Source organism: Pseudorca crassidens, chromosome 16 (assembly GCF_039906515.1).
Source record: "Pseudorca crassidens isolate mPseCra1 chromosome 16, mPseCra1.hap1, whole genome shotgun sequence".
Taxonomy (NCBI): Eukaryota; Metazoa; Chordata; class Mammalia; order Artiodactyla; family Delphinidae; genus Pseudorca; species Pseudorca crassidens.
In genome coordinates, this window is record NC_090311.1 from 21,421,065 (window position 1) to 21,438,540 (window position 17,476).

The following is a 17,476-nucleotide window of genomic DNA, read 5'->3' on the forward strand; positions in this document are numbered from 1 at the left end:
CTCATTCGTAACCCATTCATTTTCAAGCTTAAGCAACCAAATGTGGTTATTCCCTGAGATCTCACAGAAATTAGTGGCAGAGCACCTTGTACACAAATAAAAGACTGCTAATTTTATGGAGAGTTCATCCCAAGGTTTCAGAAAGCATGTCTTCCTGCCAGAAGGGTGACAGTTGATACAAGTAAATTGTATCAACAATTTGTATAATATATGTAAATTATATATATACTAGATTATTGATTTCCTATGGAGTCCTGGGTTTTATGCTAAGCCCTGGGACTATAATAGTGTGCAAAAACCAAAACGGTCTCAAGCCCACAGTTTTAGCTTCTTTTTGAGTCCCCCCAGGACTTTGTAGTGTTTTGGAGGACATGTAAGTGTATGCCTATGTAAACACAAAGAACATTCAGAACATGGCTAGCAGCAAAGTGCTCTTTCAAATGAGATTATGCAAAAAGACTGGTTTTAGACAGAATGAGTTTTATAGAAGGTGAAGGGGAGTAAAGCATGGTGACTGATGGAGCAACCCCTAAATACAAATACCATCACCATCATTGGAGAGATGGAGGGACAGGTAGGTAAGTAGGTGGTCGGAGGGTGGGTAGGTAGGTAGATAGATAGGAAGAAGAACTAATATATCTATGTTTATCTGTATTTATAGATATATCTAAGGCAGATCAATCTGTTGATCTATCACACACACACACAACCCCACCGCATGTCCTCTAGTACCCTCCTGGCGTCTCTCCCAGGCCAAGACACATTGGCTGTGCTCTGGGTTAGATCGAGGTGCCAATTCACAGAGACAAAGGGGCAAAAGTAGGACTCCCTCAATCCCTCTCTTCCCAAAGACACTGGTGAGAGTTCTGACAGTTGAGGAAATCTGGGAAACTTGCAAAGAGAACAGAAGGAAGAGAACAAAAGAAGAGCAAAGCGAGAGGCAGCGTGCGGGAGAGGGAGGGTCGGCAGTGCTTGCCGGGGGTCTCCGCCAGCAGCCGTGCCCTCTCGGAGTGCGTGCCCCGCCCCTTGTGGCCCCACGCGTGGGCTCCGTAGGCGGCCGCGCCCGGGTCTCCGAGACTCCAGCCCGCGTGGTGGCGCCTTGCTCCTCGTCGGGGCCGCCACCTGCTCGTCAACGCCTCCGCCAGCCCCCACCGCGGCCCAACTTGACTGAAGTTGGGGTCCTGAGCGCCTGCCCCCTACAGCCGGCCGGCGGAGAGCCCCGCCCCGCCATCCCAGGTCCGAGACCCCTTTCCGTTCTCGCGATGAGAAAAGTTGGCGCCGGGGGCGGCTCCTCAGCCGGGCTGAGCGCGCTCCTCGCGGGCGGGGGGTTCACGATTCTTCAGATACCGGGTACCTGTGGCGGCGGCTCCTGCTGGTTCCTGTGGTACCAGAGTCCCGACCCCGGGGATCCTCTCACCCGTCGCCGCGAGGACGGGCTCCTACCATCCCGTTCCCTTCCCGAGCGGGGCGCCATGAGCAGGAGCAGATGGAGCGGCAGTAGCCGCCCCTGGGGACTTCGGGCAGCCGGAGCGTAGGCTCCGGAGCAAGGAGAAGAGAAGCCGCAGACATCAGGGATGCAGGCGCGGAGGCTGACAGCCAGCCTGGGAGCGGTGGCAGGGGCTCCACCACACAAAGGCTGCTCCCTTGTCCTGACCGCCCCAGCCGGTGAGTAGAGAAGTGCTGAGGGGGCGGGTCGAAGGTGAAGGGCGAGGGGTGGTGGGCTTTAAAGGGGGCTGGAGAAGCCGGTGTGAGGCTTCTGACTGGGGGAGTGTGCAAAATGGAGCCTCTGCCCACCTTCCTGAGGAACTGTATCACCTCAGAACGTGCCAGCGTCCCTCCCTCAGGGACTTCCATCTTCTGCTCCCAGCACCAACCCTGAGAGGGACTGCCAAGTTAGCACCTAAATCCTACTTCCAGTCACAATGGCCGGTGGAGTGGAAGACCAGGCAAAGAGTAGGATATTATTAAGTATTTGGAGTGCGGGGGTCATAGGGCTAGCTTTTAGGGCAGTCCGACATTCCCTGGAGTGATTTCCCCTTTACTTGCTACAAGCTTACTTATGTCTCTAGTTAAAGATGTATTTATAGGCTCGATGAAAGGGGATGAGAACTGACACTGGCAATCATTGCCGTTTAGTGCCATTCTTATTTCTTGGCATTTAGGGGTTGCAAGTTACAGAGAGAACCTCTATCACCTTCTGAAGGCCCCAGCGTGTGTGTGTGTGTGTGTGTGTGTGTGTGTGTAGCCGGGGCTTTGTAATTTGTGCATTCTTGATTGTTCTCCAGTGTGATCCAGTCCTAGAAACATCAATACCCCAGTGATAACAACCCCTGATCTCCACCACTGCCTGACTTTCTGCAGTGAAGAGCGTGCACACACAAAAAATTGACCTTTTCTTATGAGGTGAAAGAGATTAATAGATTGCAGGAGGCTGACACTTAGGGACAGGGGGTATGTGATGGGCTTCTGCTGGACACAGAGAGGCCATTGAGGGTGAAAGTGGGTGATTTGGGGCCATGCCAGGAGAGGTTTTAGATTTGAGGTAGTAAATGGGCACCTCTTCAATCTGTCAAAGCTGTCAACAGTGAACGGGGAAACTCTTATTGGCAGAAATAGTAAAACAATAGCTTTTCTGGTAATGATTAAAAAAGTGTGTTTAAAAAGTGTGTGAAAGTTCTCTAGGCTACCGTAAAGCAGGTATTGCGAAATTACGACCAACAATAGACAAAAAGTAAACACATATATAGATAAGTGGGGATTCAGTCAGGAAACTGAGCGTTTACTCTTTGGAATATGCACAGGTTATCCAGCCCAGCTACTTCTACCATGCCTTCATTTATGAAGGAATCTCCAGAAACTGTCCCAGAGACATAGCATTGCGTTGTGCTCGTTGTTAGCTTTTGAAATAAATGTTTTGAACATTTTAGAATAAATATCTGCTCATTAGGAATTCTGTTGGTACATAGGTATAGATAGTATTGATGCAAATCACGATACCAGCACTCAGTACTGACAGCCCTATCCCAAGAGCAATCACCTGACCTAATGTCTGGCATTGAGGACAGAGTTTCTGGTTCGTACGTTGTTCATATACAAGTTTACTAAAATAATTGCGGTAGATATTCTCTCCATTAAGCTCCTGGACACCTTTGCCCTCACTCCCTTCTTTAATAATCGCATCTTTAATATCATTATCACTAAAATTATTCATCCCATTTAAATTTGAATTTCTAAAACTTTTGCACTTCTTCAGTTAGTTCCTTCAGAATTTCTGCCTTTAAAGGGAAGATTCAGACACATCAAAGGACTCTGAAAAAGAAACATGCTGTTATCTAAGCTGCAGAGTATCCGTTACCTAGTCCTGAAAGGTTCTGTATAGAATAAGACAGAAAAAAAAATACATCTTTGTCAAACCAGATGCTTGTTCATTTAAGAAATGACTGAAATGTATTGACAGATTTTGTGTGTGTGTGTGTGTGTGTTACATGCATGCTCATATATATGTTTGTGCTTACAAGCCAAATAATGACAGTGTGGGTCAAATCATGGATGGGTGGCATGTAGTAGTCCAGTAAGGCTACTTATTGTAATAAATAATAGGAGTGGTGACTATTAATGTTTGAGCACCCAAAAGTTGCTAATTAGTGAGCTTTCTTTCTTGTCTGAAGTCTTCCATTTCTTAATGCCAACCCCCAACACACACACCTTTTTTAGTACGTATGTACATGTCCTCATAAACAGAGCTAATCAGTTTCATCTAGCCAAATTTATCTGTCTGAGCATGATGGAGAAAGTAACGTTTAAAGTTACTATTTTTGTCATTTGGAGTATGGGGAATCAGAGGACACAGATAGAGGTGACTTGAAATAGCAAGAATGGAGATTTGAATTCTAGTCCTATTTATCATGTACCATCAGCGAGTCGATATAATGATTTGAGTTTGAATTTCTTCATCTGTAAATTGAGGTCCATGCCAGTCGGGATTAGTTGACAGAATCACATATATTGATACAGATAAAAAGGGCATTGTTGGGCTTCCCTGGGGGCGCAGTGGTTGGGAGTCCCCCTGCCAATGCAGGGGACACGGGTTCGTGCCCCGGTCCGGGAAGATCCCACATGCTGCGGAGCGGCTGGGCCTGTGAGCTATGGCCGCTGAGCCTGCGCGTCCGGAGCCTGTGCTCTGCAACGGGAGAGGCCACAACAGTGCAAGGCCCGTGTACTGCAAAAAAAAAAAAAAAAGGCATTGTTGTTGTAAAGTCATATACACGTGTGTGTCACTGCCATTCCTAACGCTTTTTTCTCTCCAGTCATTAAGAGGAACAGTTCATCAACCCTAAATCTGAAGACAAAGTCAGAAATTCATAATTTGCCACTTAGATTTCCTCCCCCAGAAAGAGATGGGATGCAGGCACCACACATCTTTTGGACCTGTCTGATCTTTAGCTAAAAGCCAAGGCTAAGAAAGACTAACAATTATAATAACACCTGAGTTAAAAATATTAATTTATGGTAATTATAGGCTACCCATATAACTTGTCAAGAATTCTGAGTGGCTTCTTTGCCTCCCTCTCTTTCCTTCCTGTCTCCTTCCTGCTTGGAGCAGCCATTGGTAGATGTAATTTTTGCTGTGCACATGATGAGATCTTTCCCTATTCTATGAGTGTGTGTTTGTGTGTTCAGAGGAATTCCCAAAATTTGAGAGCCATTATTTAAACCCAGGTACTGATATTTACATCCTTGTCATACGGGACAGCCCTTCTTGATGGAAATGTGTGCAAGATCTGGACCAAATGAGGGAATCCCATGGCATCAAGGATGCTGAGTGCAGATAATTTGTCAGGGGAAGAACATGCTGCTTCTGCACAACTTATTTTATACATGGTCTAATTTTATAGGATGATATTTACTGTCTTGTGTGTGTGTGTGTTATATTTTCTTCAACTGAGTTCCAAAATGGTAACCAGCATTAGCTCATTAATCCCTATGAAATTCTTATTAGGTAGGTAGTAAGCATTAATATCTCTTTCTTACATTTTTACGCTGCATACGATTGAAATATTTTGTTTTCTCATCCCCGTCTCCTTCTTACTGGCAGTGTTTCTCAAAAACAATCATCTGCAATATGCTATTTAACTTACATCATTATGATGGTATTAATGCTGCATGTATCAAATGCTGCATGACTGTCTGATTGTTTGACATTGCATGTCTTCTCCTTCTGATATTTTTAGACCTGAGATGTAACCACACAACCTTGGTAATTAAGCTAGGTCATTTTTTGTTTTGGGGGTTTTGGGAGTTTTTTTGGTAAAATGCTTTATTGTCATCATTTATTTAATTGTCACAATAATCTTGTGAGGGACACATTGTCATACCCATTACACAGATCAGCAAACAGGTTAAGAAAGGGTAAGTAACTTGGCTAAGGTGTTAGGGAGGGTGAGGAACAGAGCATAATTTGGAACCTCCTTTGATCTGACTACAAAATCTATCCTTGCCTTACAGATTTTAATGTAGAACTTAGAAATCAGGACCTTTTAAGATTGTAAAATTACTTATCTTGAGTGGATTTCAGAGGAGGTTGAGAAGAGGTAAATCCTGGTTAGGAAAGCTCTACCTCCTTATGAAAAAGGAATGTTTTTAACATGTGCCTGTCACATTTCATTCCTTAGTTCCAAAAGTGACTGCATTGTTCCCCCACTTCATCTTTAGAGAGTCTTAAAATGAACAATTGGGTGATATATTGAGCATAGGGTCACAGGCAGATTTTGAGATCTGGTCTTGTTTAATACATTCTGAGTTAACAACAAAATCTGATTTTATTTTGACATTGGCTGTGAAAACTGGGTTTAGTGATCATTTGTGTAAGATCTTTTCACCTGATCTTTTTTCTTTTTTAATAAATTTATTTGTTTTATTTATTTATTTTTGGCTGTGTTGGGTCCTTGTTGCTATCCGTGGGCTTTTCTCTAGTTGCAGAGAGCAGGGGCTATTCTTCTTTGCCGTGCGCAGGCTTCTCATTGAGGTGGCTTCTCTTGTTGTGGAGCACGGGCTCTAGGTGTGCGGGCTTCAGTAGTTGTGGCATGCAGGCTCAGTAGTTGTGGCTCACAGGCTCTAGAGTGCAGGCTCAGTAGTTGTGGCACATGGGCTTAGTTGCTCCACAGCATGTGGGATCTTCCTGGACCAGGGCTTGAACCTGTGTTCCCTGCATTGGCAGGCGGATTCTTAACCGCTGTACCACCAGGGAAGCCCTCACCTGACCTTTTAAATTTTAATAGAATTGGCTTTCTTTAGCAAAACTTTAGCAAACTTATATTTTCCTTTTCTGATCAAGGCTCTGGTCCTGATCAAGAATGTAAATGCAGTGTGGCATGGAAGGCAATTTGCTATTGAGGAAAAGAAGCATAAGATGTGGAGGCAGATGGACTTAGGTTTGAATCAGATCTCCTTACTAGCTGTCTTTAATATAGGGAGACTGTCTGCTGTCTGCTTTCTGATGACGCAAAGATGGTTGTTTCTCTGACTGTCCATCCAGGTCTGACACAGTGTTTTAGTGTCTTCAACTTGAGAGGGTTGAACACTTTGTACTTATAAGTCAAGTTCTGGGGAAATAAAGGTGACACATTGATCTATGCCCTTGACTTGAGAGTGAGCAAATCTTATATTTCACATGATTAGGTGTGTCCCTATTGTTCATGTACATACGTATTTATAGAAATTCCTGAAATTTGAATGCCACTATTTAAATCAGGTACGGGTATTTGCAGTAAGATATAAAGGTGTAGTTGTTTGTTTTACATCATCTTTGTGTTGGCAAATGTGGAATCTCTAGCTACAAAATGCATAATTTAAGAATAGAAATTAACCCCTTTTTGAAATTGCTAGTACCATCTAGAAAAGATAATTAAATATTGACTCTGGGAATGATTCACATTTTTAGAGTTATGAATAGAGTATAACTGGGCACAAAATACATGGAGTGTCTTCTTTATTTATGATGTTAATAATTGCTAACATTCAGGGAGTACAAACTGTGTTCCAGGGACAAGCCAACAACCTTATATAAATTATCTTATCGACTTTTAATTCTACAGATATTTGCTGAGCACCTAATTTGTTCCAGGCACTGATCAAAAGGTGTGTGTGAAGTGGTACAAAAAGTTATGAACATTCCTATGAGGGAGTAGAAGATCCTTGTCGTCTGATGGCAAAACTGCTGAAGAAGTAAAGGTGAGATGGGAACCTTCTGGCTGGGATGGTTGTGAAGGCTCATGGCAAGGGTGATGCTTGCATTGGACCATGAATAGTAGTGAGAACTTTAAAAGGGGAGTTTTGGGGCTTCCCTGGTGGCACAGTGGTTGAGAGTCGGCCTGCCGATGCAGGGGACACGGGTTCGTGCCCCGGTCTGGGAAGATCCCATATGCCGCGGAGCAGCTGGGCCCGAGAGCCATGGCCGCTGAGCCTGCGCGTCCGGAGCCTGTGTCCCGCAACGGGAGAGGCCACAGCAGTGAGAGGGCTGCGTACCGCAAAAATAAATAAATAAATAAATAAAAATAAAAGGGGAGTTTTGAGATGACTCTTAAGTACATGGTAGGCAAAAGGACCACAAGAGCAAGTGTGGAGAGGAAAGAGATTACAATTTCTTAATCTGTGACCTCAATTTTGAATGATTATAGATATATTGCATGCCCAATGAGAAACTGAAAATCCATGCCAAGAAAAAAATCTGTGCCATCCCTTAAAGATTTGATTGCCCTTATTTGCACATTTAAATCTCATCTTGGATGTTGTAGCTTTTTTTCTATTATGACTTCTTTCTCAAACACAGTTTTCAAAAAAAAAAAGACTGTCATTTATTTAGTAAACTCTGTCAGAGACATCCTCAGCCAGGCTGCCCAGACTGCCATGTTGCTTTATGTCTTTAAATTTATATGCAAATTCTGTGACCTGCCTTTTTGTGTATCTTAATTATTGTCCTATACCTCTAGAGGGGAAAATGGACAAAGAGCATCCCTGCAGTGGCCAAAGGTGATGGCCTGAAAGAAGTGTGAGGAGGAGCCAGACTCCTCAGAATATACTGGTTTCTGCAGGGGGGGGGGCCTCTACTCAGATCAGATGGATGCAATAGTTAAAACCTTGGCGAGAAACAGAGGTGAAATCCTGCTGTTCAAGGTTTACAGTGAAAGAACAGAGCTTATTTTAAAGTGTAGGTAGGGATAAAAGGACCTGAATGCTCTTACATGAACTTTTACATGTACGTAAAAGGTCTCATATCTGTCTGCTGAGATCTGCTGAATGTTTTTATACTACTTAAATCAGTAATGTACCTTTGCATTGTTCGAAATGACTCACTTTTGAAGAATTTGGTCATGTTACTTCAGTTTTATTTTTATCATAGTCCTAAGAGATTAGAAGGACAGATATGATTATTACCTACTTTTTGTGGGAGATGAGACAGGCACCACTGGATTACCTGTGTGATTTACACTTCAGTTGTTGGAGGAAGAGGGGCTAAACCTTAGGACACAGCATTCCACTGATCCCTGGACTTGCTCAGGCTTTTTCTGCTGTTGGTTTGAGACAGAATTTATGTTTTGGCTGAAGCCTGCACTCCTGTCCATCAGGGACCTCGGTGGTTGGGGAGAAGCATGGAGATTGGGCACAGGAGAACCTATACAAATTACATGTGCTGAGCTTTAGAGTAAGTTGCTTGGTCCAGGTTGATTTGTGGGTCATTATTAGCCTTTAAAAAGGGCATATACCCTGAGAAAATCATAATTCAAAAAGAGTCATGTACCACAATGTTCATTGCAGCTCTATTTACAGTAGCCAGGACATGGAAGCAGCCTAAGTGTCCATCGACAGATGAATGGATAAAGAAGATGTGGCACATATATACAATAGAATATTACTCAGCCATAAAAAGGAATGAAATTGAGCTATTTGTAGTGAGGTGGATGGACCTAGAGTCTGTCATACAGAGTGAAGTAAGTCAGAAAGAGAAATACAAATACCATATGCTAACACATATATATGGAATCTAAAAAAAAAAAAAAAGGTTCTGAAGAACCTAGGGGCAGGACAGGAATAAAGACGCAGAAGTAGAGAATGGACTTGAGGACACGGGGAGGGGGAAGGGGAAGCTGGGATGAAGTAAGAGAGTAGCATTGACACATATACACTACCAGATGTAAAATAGATAGCTAGTGGGAAGCAGCCATGTAGCACAGGGAGATCAGCTCAGTGCTTTATGATCACCTAGACTGGTGGGAAAAGGAGGGTGGAAGGGAAATGCAAGAGGGAGGAGATATGGGAACATATGTATATGTATAGCTGATTCACTTTGTTATATGGCAGAAATTAACACACCATTGTAAAGCAATTATACTCCAATAAAGATGTTAAAAAAAAAAAGTGACCATGCACAGCATTGCCAAGATTTACTGCAAGCGAGGTGCCATTGCCTGTTGATACAAAGGTTATTTTAAGTGCCCACCATTGTAAATGAGTCATAAGTGCCTTCTTTTGCACTTGTATCTAATTGAGACAGGGTGGGGGGGGTGGAGGGGGTTTTACAGACAAAGCATAGAGGAGTTTGCTGAACACTGACAACTCTGCTCCACCCGGATGTGCTATCTACATGATAACAGAAGCTGACTTTTAACAATAATAAAAATCTCCCATATCTTTTGAGCAATTCTCTGCAAGCACATTGCAGAATATCACTACGTTATTTAATTGAGACCTCACAACAACCTTGTGAAGTAGGTATTATCTCTGTTCTAATACTGTGGAAACCCGAGGCTCAGAGGAGTTAAGAAAGCTGCCCTAAATTACGTGACCAGTGACACATCCAGGATTTGAGTTATATTCTAACTTTGACACTAAAGTTCTTTCTACTGGATCACGCCGCCCCTGTGTATGGGTTTATTTTGGGGTTCCTTAGAGAAATTTTTAAGTCAGTTCAGAGTGATGGTAGGGAGAAGTCTTGGCATGAGAGGAAAAATCTTAAGTGTGCCCCTTTTCAAGTCACCCTGTTCTTAGGTCCCTGGCCCGTTTTATTCCTTTCCAGTTATCCCTGTGAATGACTCGCATAGTGTCACTAATGTGTATTGTCTCCAGCTTGTTATCCTGGAAGATTTGTGGAAGCTGCCACTTGCTTTCTCCCTGCTGGCTGCTGACCCTAGAGAGGCAGCATGGACACCATGGACACTTGCCTTAAGATAGGGCTACTGAGACATATTATCAGGTATTTGGCGAACAATATTCGGTTGGCCAAAAAGTTCGTTCAGGTTTTTCCCAGAGCCAAAGGTTTGAGGGTTCTGGTCACCTTCCCTAACTAGAATGACGGAGGATGTGGAACCCAAACTCATGGTCCATCTGATTCAGGGCTTGTGTATTTGGAAAGTAAAAGGTCTTTGGTTTAGTCCTTCACTTCCTACCACTCTCAATTAGAATTATGAAAAGGGCATTTGTCACCCGGACTTGGAAATTCTGTCTCTAATCTCCACCTGACCTGCCCTGTAATTTGCCCAGTGGGTCGAGGGATTTTGAACTGGGCTCTCTTACAACAAAACTACCTTCAGGTAAGATCCTGAGGCCCCTGCTTTTAAGTGACTATCCTTTACCCTTTGAATTGTCTTTGTAACATTCTTGGTAAACAATTGACCATATAATTTTAAGTCTATTTATGAATTTCCTATATTGTTAAAATTATCATTGTTTTTCTTAGGGAAAAACACACCATCTTGAGTCCTATCGCTTTACAGGAAATCTTAGTTTTATATAATAAATAAACAAACATACCAAGTTTTATTGGAACACAATCCCATTCATTCATTTTTACGTATCATCTCTTTGTGATACATGATGCAACAGCAGAGTTGAGTAGCTGTATTGGGTTGGCCAAAAAGTTCGTTCGGGATTTTCCGTATGGAAAACAGAGACCATATCTTCTATCTGACCCTTTACAAGAAAAGTTTGTTGACCACTGGTCTAGATCATGGGGAGGAGATTTTTAACCATTCCTTTCATATTTGTCTATGCTGTTTTAAAATTTTTTGCCATGTGTATGTATTCCTTTTGTGATAAAGCTATTAAAACATTTTAAATGATTGTGCTACATACTAAAATTTAGCCTTTGCCGTTGAGGTTGCATATACTGGTGGGAATAGACAGCTATACAAACAGAAAAATTGCAGTTTAGAGTGATAAGTGCCTAATAAGCATAATAAGAATTGTGAAAAGTACTATGAGGACAAAAATGGGTGGGGAGCCAACTAATAATCCTCCTGGGAGAAGGAAGGAATGATTTTATAAGAAATTGGTATTTGAGCTGGCCTTTGTTTATCCAGGATTAGGAATTTGCAAAGCAAGGGATGATTGGGAAGAGGAGAGGCTATCTATACCCAGTTTTCCCTCTTTTTTATGAGAATTAGGTCCACCTTAGTGGTTCTTAGTACATGTAACAATATGTGATCGATCATTCTTCCTTTAGACTCTCCTCCATCTCCATGCCATTTGGAACCCAGACTAACAGTCTTTAAATATCATGTTTGATTTCCTTTTTCCTTTTAAGCATCGTGTCTCTGAGTAGACCAAAGAATCTGAGCTCCCAAACAGATAAAGACTCGCCTTAAACCTTAAACATTTGCTCTCTTATCTCTTCACAGTAGAATGTCACTAGCATGGTGTGGCAGTTTCTGCTTGACATTTGTGATGTTGCTGCTTCTGCACAAGATGGAAATGGGTGATCCTGTCATCTTCTTGGGCCTATGGCCTGAATCAGTGTGGCTGTTGGGGTGATCATGACAAGTCGGTTGTCATTTTCTATTAGTGCGATGTTGCTTCCCTAGGTGGTGTGATGGTATGTGATAGAGGGAATGACATCACCGTATCCACAGTCACCTTGGTATATACGTGTAAATGTGAGGGATGGTGTACCTAAATTAGGTCAGTGCATAGCTCATGATTGTAACCTCAACAGCTTTCTCAAAGCTCCTCCCAGAGAAAAAAATTAACTCATAGAGGACTTTACATTTTTTTTCCACAAAGACTCCTGTCCATCTCTTCTTCCTACTATGGATATTTTAGTTTTTTAAAGGTAACTGTACATTAAAAAGTATCATCACTGCGCTGCTTGTAGGATTTTCACAAATGAACACACGCACAAGTGTAGCCAGCACTCATGTCACTGCAGCGTTCCAGAGGCCCTGCTAATACCCTTCGTAGTCAGTTCCCTACCCTAGGATAACCTTTGATATGACTTCAAATAGCATAGGATGGTTTTAATTGCTTTTATACTTCATATACAGTTTATATAAGTGGAATTCAATTCTATGTCCTTTTTTATATCTGGCTTTTTTAAATTCAGCATTATGTTTTTTAATTTCTTCCAAATTGTATTTATTTGTGAATTACCTGAACTCTGCAATTTGAGATTTATACTCATATGTGTCTTTTCGATGAACATATAAAAAATAAAATGGGGGAGCCATTCAGAGTCCTCTACCCCCACCCTCCCACAGTAAACTATCAGTAAGTCCTCTCTACCAACAAGTGTCCTAGGGATACTATGAAGTGAGAGTTTTGTTTATTTAATTTGTTATGAATTAATGAATGAGAAATGAAGCCTGCCCCTTCATTGCTGATTTTCTTCTCTCACGTCTTGCCTCCTCAGAGTTCTCCTTCATTTAAGCATCTCAGGAGAGAACTTAAGATTCGAATGGGGTCTTGATATGGGAGACTGAGAGGGTATAAGAAATGGTGTATAAAGAGCATAGAGAATATGTGACTGTTTGTGATTTGACCAATGCCTCAGAGCACTGACTTTTTTTTTTTTTTTTTTTTTTGCGGTACACGGGCCTCTCACCATTGTGGCCTCTCCCGTTGCGGAGCATAGGCTCCGGACGTGCAGGCTCAGCGGCCATGGCTCACGGGCCCAGCCACTCTGCGGCACATATGATCTTCCCGGACTGGGGCACGAACCCGTGTCCCCTGCATCGGCAGGCAGACGCTCAACCACTGCGCCACCAGGGAAGCCCAGAGCACTGACTTTTAATGCTCCATTCCCTCTGGAAGTTATGAATGTGGCTAGTGGAAAAACGTAATTAAGAAACCAGCCTGACTATAGAAAACACAACTTTTGATTGAATTTGGTGGGTTTCTATTAATAGCAATATTCAACTAAAAGTATCAGGGCTATTTAGGTAATGGCAGGGACTTTCTTTCACTGATGGATTATCTGAGGAGGTATTATTTTCTATTTCAGAATGTATGGTGAGGTTGTTCCAAGAGTTGGCACCTCTGTATCCCCAGCGTCTCTGTCTGCTGAGCCCCTTGCCAATCTAGTATGTGTAGTTGGCTTCCAGCTCAAGTTCATTTCTTCTGAAAAACTGCTGTTTTAGACTCTTGGTGTTACAGACTTCATGTTGCTGACTTCAGAGCTTCACTGAAAACATCTCTGTGGAATTGCTGATTCATAAGGGCTGGCTGAGTTCATTCCTTCCATAGTGGCTGCTTGTGTGATACATATTTATTCTCTGTATAGATGTAGATATAGCTCTATCTCTATCTCCAAAGGCTCTTTTTGGAAAGGCTTGGCTCTACCAATTTTACCTCATCTCTGGGTTTTGGGTTCCTCATGGTCTATGAGAAGGTAACATGGAGACCAAACCTTAGAGATGTCAACTCACTTCCTTGAGAAGGGCAGTTACTTTTGTGGAAAGTGATCATAGACATCAGTAAAATTATATGAGGGAGACTAAAACACCTCATTTTAGTAGAGTCAGGATTATCCTATTTATGAGCTCAATTTAATTAATTATTAAAGGCTAAGACATTTAGAGAAAATTTTAACAGCATTCTATTAAGGTCAAAGTGGCTAAGATTCAAGTTTCAATGGTTTTAGCGATTGTGTTGTTTCAAGAAGTCTCTTCCATTTGGGGAGGTAATCTAAGATGTGAAGTGGAGAGGCCTGGGCTAAGGGTCAAAAGACTTACGTCAGGTTCATCCTCTGCTATACACTGGCTCTGAGGTCTCAAATATGGCACTTACGTTCCACAAATAAGGAGATAAAAATACCATTTCCCGAGTCAGCTTCCCATAAGCTATGAGAGCATCCGACGGTGTGAGGGCCTGACGCACTGTAGATGTCCAGTGAACTTTTGGTTCAATTATATATGCCCATCGTCTCAAAGAGAGTTTGTTCAAGAAGTTACTATGAGCCAGGAAGTTTCATGAGATGCTAATGGTCATGATTTGTGAGCGTTGGTCCAGGATATTCTTTTTAGATAGGGGGAAGATCATCAGTCTTCTGATCTAGAAGATTGGAGTTTTAGTTCTGATTTGTCCTTCATTTGTTGTGAAATTTTGGGGCAAGTCACATAACCTTCCTTGAGTATTCAGTTTCCTCCCCTGGGCTATAAGAATAATATCTTGGACAGTTTACTGCAATTTCTCTGTGTATTTCCTTATCTGTAAAGTAAGCGCAGTGACAGTAGCCATCTCAGAAGATCTTCAAGAGACTAACATGATTCAACACCTGGAAATGCTCTAGCAGAGTGCCTGTTGCATGATGCGTGCTCAATAAACGTTAACTGGAATGATTTTCACTTCTTCCTAGAACTCACTTGAATGAAATCACCAATCATGGAAATTGGAATGCTGAGTATGCTGTTAATACAGTGTTAATGCCATGATAGTTATCTGAAGAAAAAAAAAAAGGAAAAGAAAAAAAAAGGAAAACCTGTCTACCTGTCTAATGCTCCCAGTTTTATTTTACTGGAATTTTCTCCTTCTCTTTCTCTCTCTCTCTCTCTGTCTCTTTTTTTTTCTCGCCATGATGTCCATTTGTGGTAGAGCGGCAACAACAGCAATAACAACTACAGTCGGGGGCCAAACTGCCAGAAACCAAGGATGAGAAAGACTACCCCCCTCCTTGCCCAGTCCTCTTCTGTGCCTCGGGGTTTTCTCTGGCAGGAATGCTTCACTTATTTCCTCAAGAGCTGCAGAGCTGGGAGCACAGCAGTTTTCCTAGAACCAGAGGCAGTAGGCGTCTGCTTCCCTTGCAGCTCATGTTCTCACTCAGCAACCAAGCATGTCTTTATCCCAGCGGAAGTTCAGACGGCCTTTCCCTTCCTGTCTCAGCAGCTCCTGCCCCAGCCTCAGACCCAGTCATGACAAGTATGGCTGCTGCGTGGAGCATGTCTTCTGAGCCCCTCAGAAAATTCAGAGAGCCTCTCAGAGAATAAAGCTTTGGATTGGACTGTGGCTTCGGCCATGACTCTTCTTCCTAGCAAACTGTGGTGCTGGATGAAACGAGATGCAAACTGTAATCCAGTCACAAAGGCCAAAGGTTGAGGAAGAAATTGCCGTTTCTCCTTCCTGCTTGCAACTCAAGAGTCTGTCTCCCGAATCCTTGTTAGAGTTATTGGTATCCTGGCTTTATACATATACCCTGGTATTTGAGTGCATATACTGGTGCTCACAGCATTGGTTTGAAGTTAGTGGTTCTGTCACCGCTCTAGCTGTATGACTTGGACATTCAGTTAATCTCTGTGAGTCTCAGCCTTCTCACCGGTATGATGGGAGTAGTCATGTCTGTCCTGCTTACCTGGTCAAATAAAATCTCAACTTTGGAAGTTTGAAACCTTAGGGTCCCATACCTGGGTAGGAAGCTTGCCTGTTATTTAACACAGCTTTTGTCTGCTGCAGGTGACCATCCCCTCACCAGCCTCCTGCACAGATGATCCTCCAGCTTCAGACTGAGGTCTGACTGGTGGGGGAGCTGCCCTCCTCAGGAGCTCTGACTGTGAGAAAGTTGTGCCAGGCTGAAATATGAACCCTCCAATAACTTTTACTTGCTGGTTTCTGTTTCATCTCTGGATCCAACAGTACATTTAATCTCAAAGTCTTCTGTATATTGAAGACTACTGTAAAAAAATACAGTCAATTTTTTAAAACTGGGTATCAAGTCATTTTTTCAGTTCTTTGCCTGCTCTGCTCTTGAGATTCTGATCTGGATTGACTACGTGGAACAGAACATGGTGCCCGGTGTTCCTGAACATTCTCAAGGGTCCTTGTGGCATCGGTTATAAAATTTTTCCTGATGATCCCTAGAAGAAAGTGTGATTATTACTAATGATAGGTGTCCCCACACATAGTGGGTCTACTCAAATCCTAGAGCCATAATTGTAAAAGCAGGTTTCTTAACATGTTTTAAATTATTTTAACTTGGAAATAATTTCCCTCTCTATTACCTTGGATTATTTTTTATTCTGAAAAATAATAAAGATTAATTAAATTTAATAAAAGACCTAGAAAAAATATCTAAAGAATAAAATGAAAGTTATTTGTAACCCATCTATTTGTAAAAAAAAATAAAATATTTTTATACCTTACACCTTGGTCATGTTTCCACATATATGATTGTATATCTATGTGTAATTGTTGAAATTATGTAACATGTGGTTATGTGGCTCTGCACTTTGTTTTGCTGTCTTATTGAACATTGTATTGTCTTTCCCCGTGTCATTATCAACTATTTATAAGTATCATCGTAATGGTTGCGTCATAATATTCTATTGAATGAATACGCTGTAATTTACTCAATGAACCCTCTGTTGTAATCCCTAATTTGTAGCCAATTTCCAGGAGCTTCAGGGCTATTCTTTGAGAAATGGAAATAAGGGAGAAGGCAACACCTCTGGATTCCCACAGCAGGATTTTATTTTCCAAGTGCTGGGGTAATCCCTCCACTCCTCTCTTCCTACGTAGGCAGAGTTAACAGGACATATAGATCAGATCCTGTCAGAGCTGGAAAGCTAAAAAAACAGGTTGATTTGTGCATATGTATTAGTGTGTTGTATCCTCACTTCACAAATTCAAGTTTAAAATGCTATACTGGTGATTTCGGTAATCAACAAGATGTTTGGATTTGTTTCATTTACTGATGCAAACGCGCCCACCAAGGGCTTGAACTGCCTCTTTCCTCTGATATCAAGGATTTTCCCTTGGTCAAGGAAATTGAAGAAATCCAAGTACAGTATCAGGGAATTGCTGTCCTTCAACGTCAGGAAGAAAACTTTTAATGCACTGGAACCCAGAGCTGGAAATCGAAGAAAAACAGATTTGTCTTCCATTAATATGATTTGGGACGATGTTAGAGCATAGCTCTGGCAGCAGGGAGGCTCCATTCTCATATAATCAGCTCAGTCATCTGGGGTCATTATTAAGGGGACAGTATCCCCACTCCTTTGTAAACTTGCAGAACCAATCACCAAGATAAGGGAATAGGAATCTCCATTGTCTACAAACTTCCCAAGTGAATTTTGTTAGGTAAATTTAAGAAATGGATTCTGACCCATACACAGAAAAAGGTTTCTAGGCCATCAACTTAGGCTGAAAGAGAATTGTCCTATCCCTACACCTGTATTTCCAACAAGTCGTAACACCTTAGATATTGAGTTTTACTTTG

General features: G+C 42.2%; 1 protein-coding gene across 1 annotated transcript; it reads left to right on the plus strand.

Annotated features, from left to right (window-relative positions):
- The first annotated feature begins 517 nt into the window (after positions 1-517).
- On the plus strand, positions 518-16,550 carry LOC137209466 (uncharacterized). Its single transcript, XM_067711168.1, has 4 exons — positions 518-574; positions 852-1,665; positions 7,095-7,230; positions 14,860-16,550. The coding sequence occupies exons 1-2, from the start codon at positions 518-520 to the stop codon at positions 1,533-1,535; spliced, it is 741 nt and encodes a 246-aa protein (XP_067567269.1). The 3' UTR covers positions 1,536-1,665; positions 7,095-7,230; positions 14,860-16,550.
- Positions 16,551-17,476: the final 926 nt, after the last annotated feature.

Bases quoted from the DNA above. Each gene is read 5' to 3' on its own strand.
- LOC137209466 (XM_067711168.1), top strand. From the start codon at position 518: ATGGAGCAACCCCTAAATACAAATACCATCACCATCATTGGAGAGATG. The intron at 575-851 runs GTAGGTAAGTAG...CTCTTCCCAAAG, and splicing joins TTGGAGAGATGGAGGGACAG to ACACTGGTGAGAGTTCTGAC.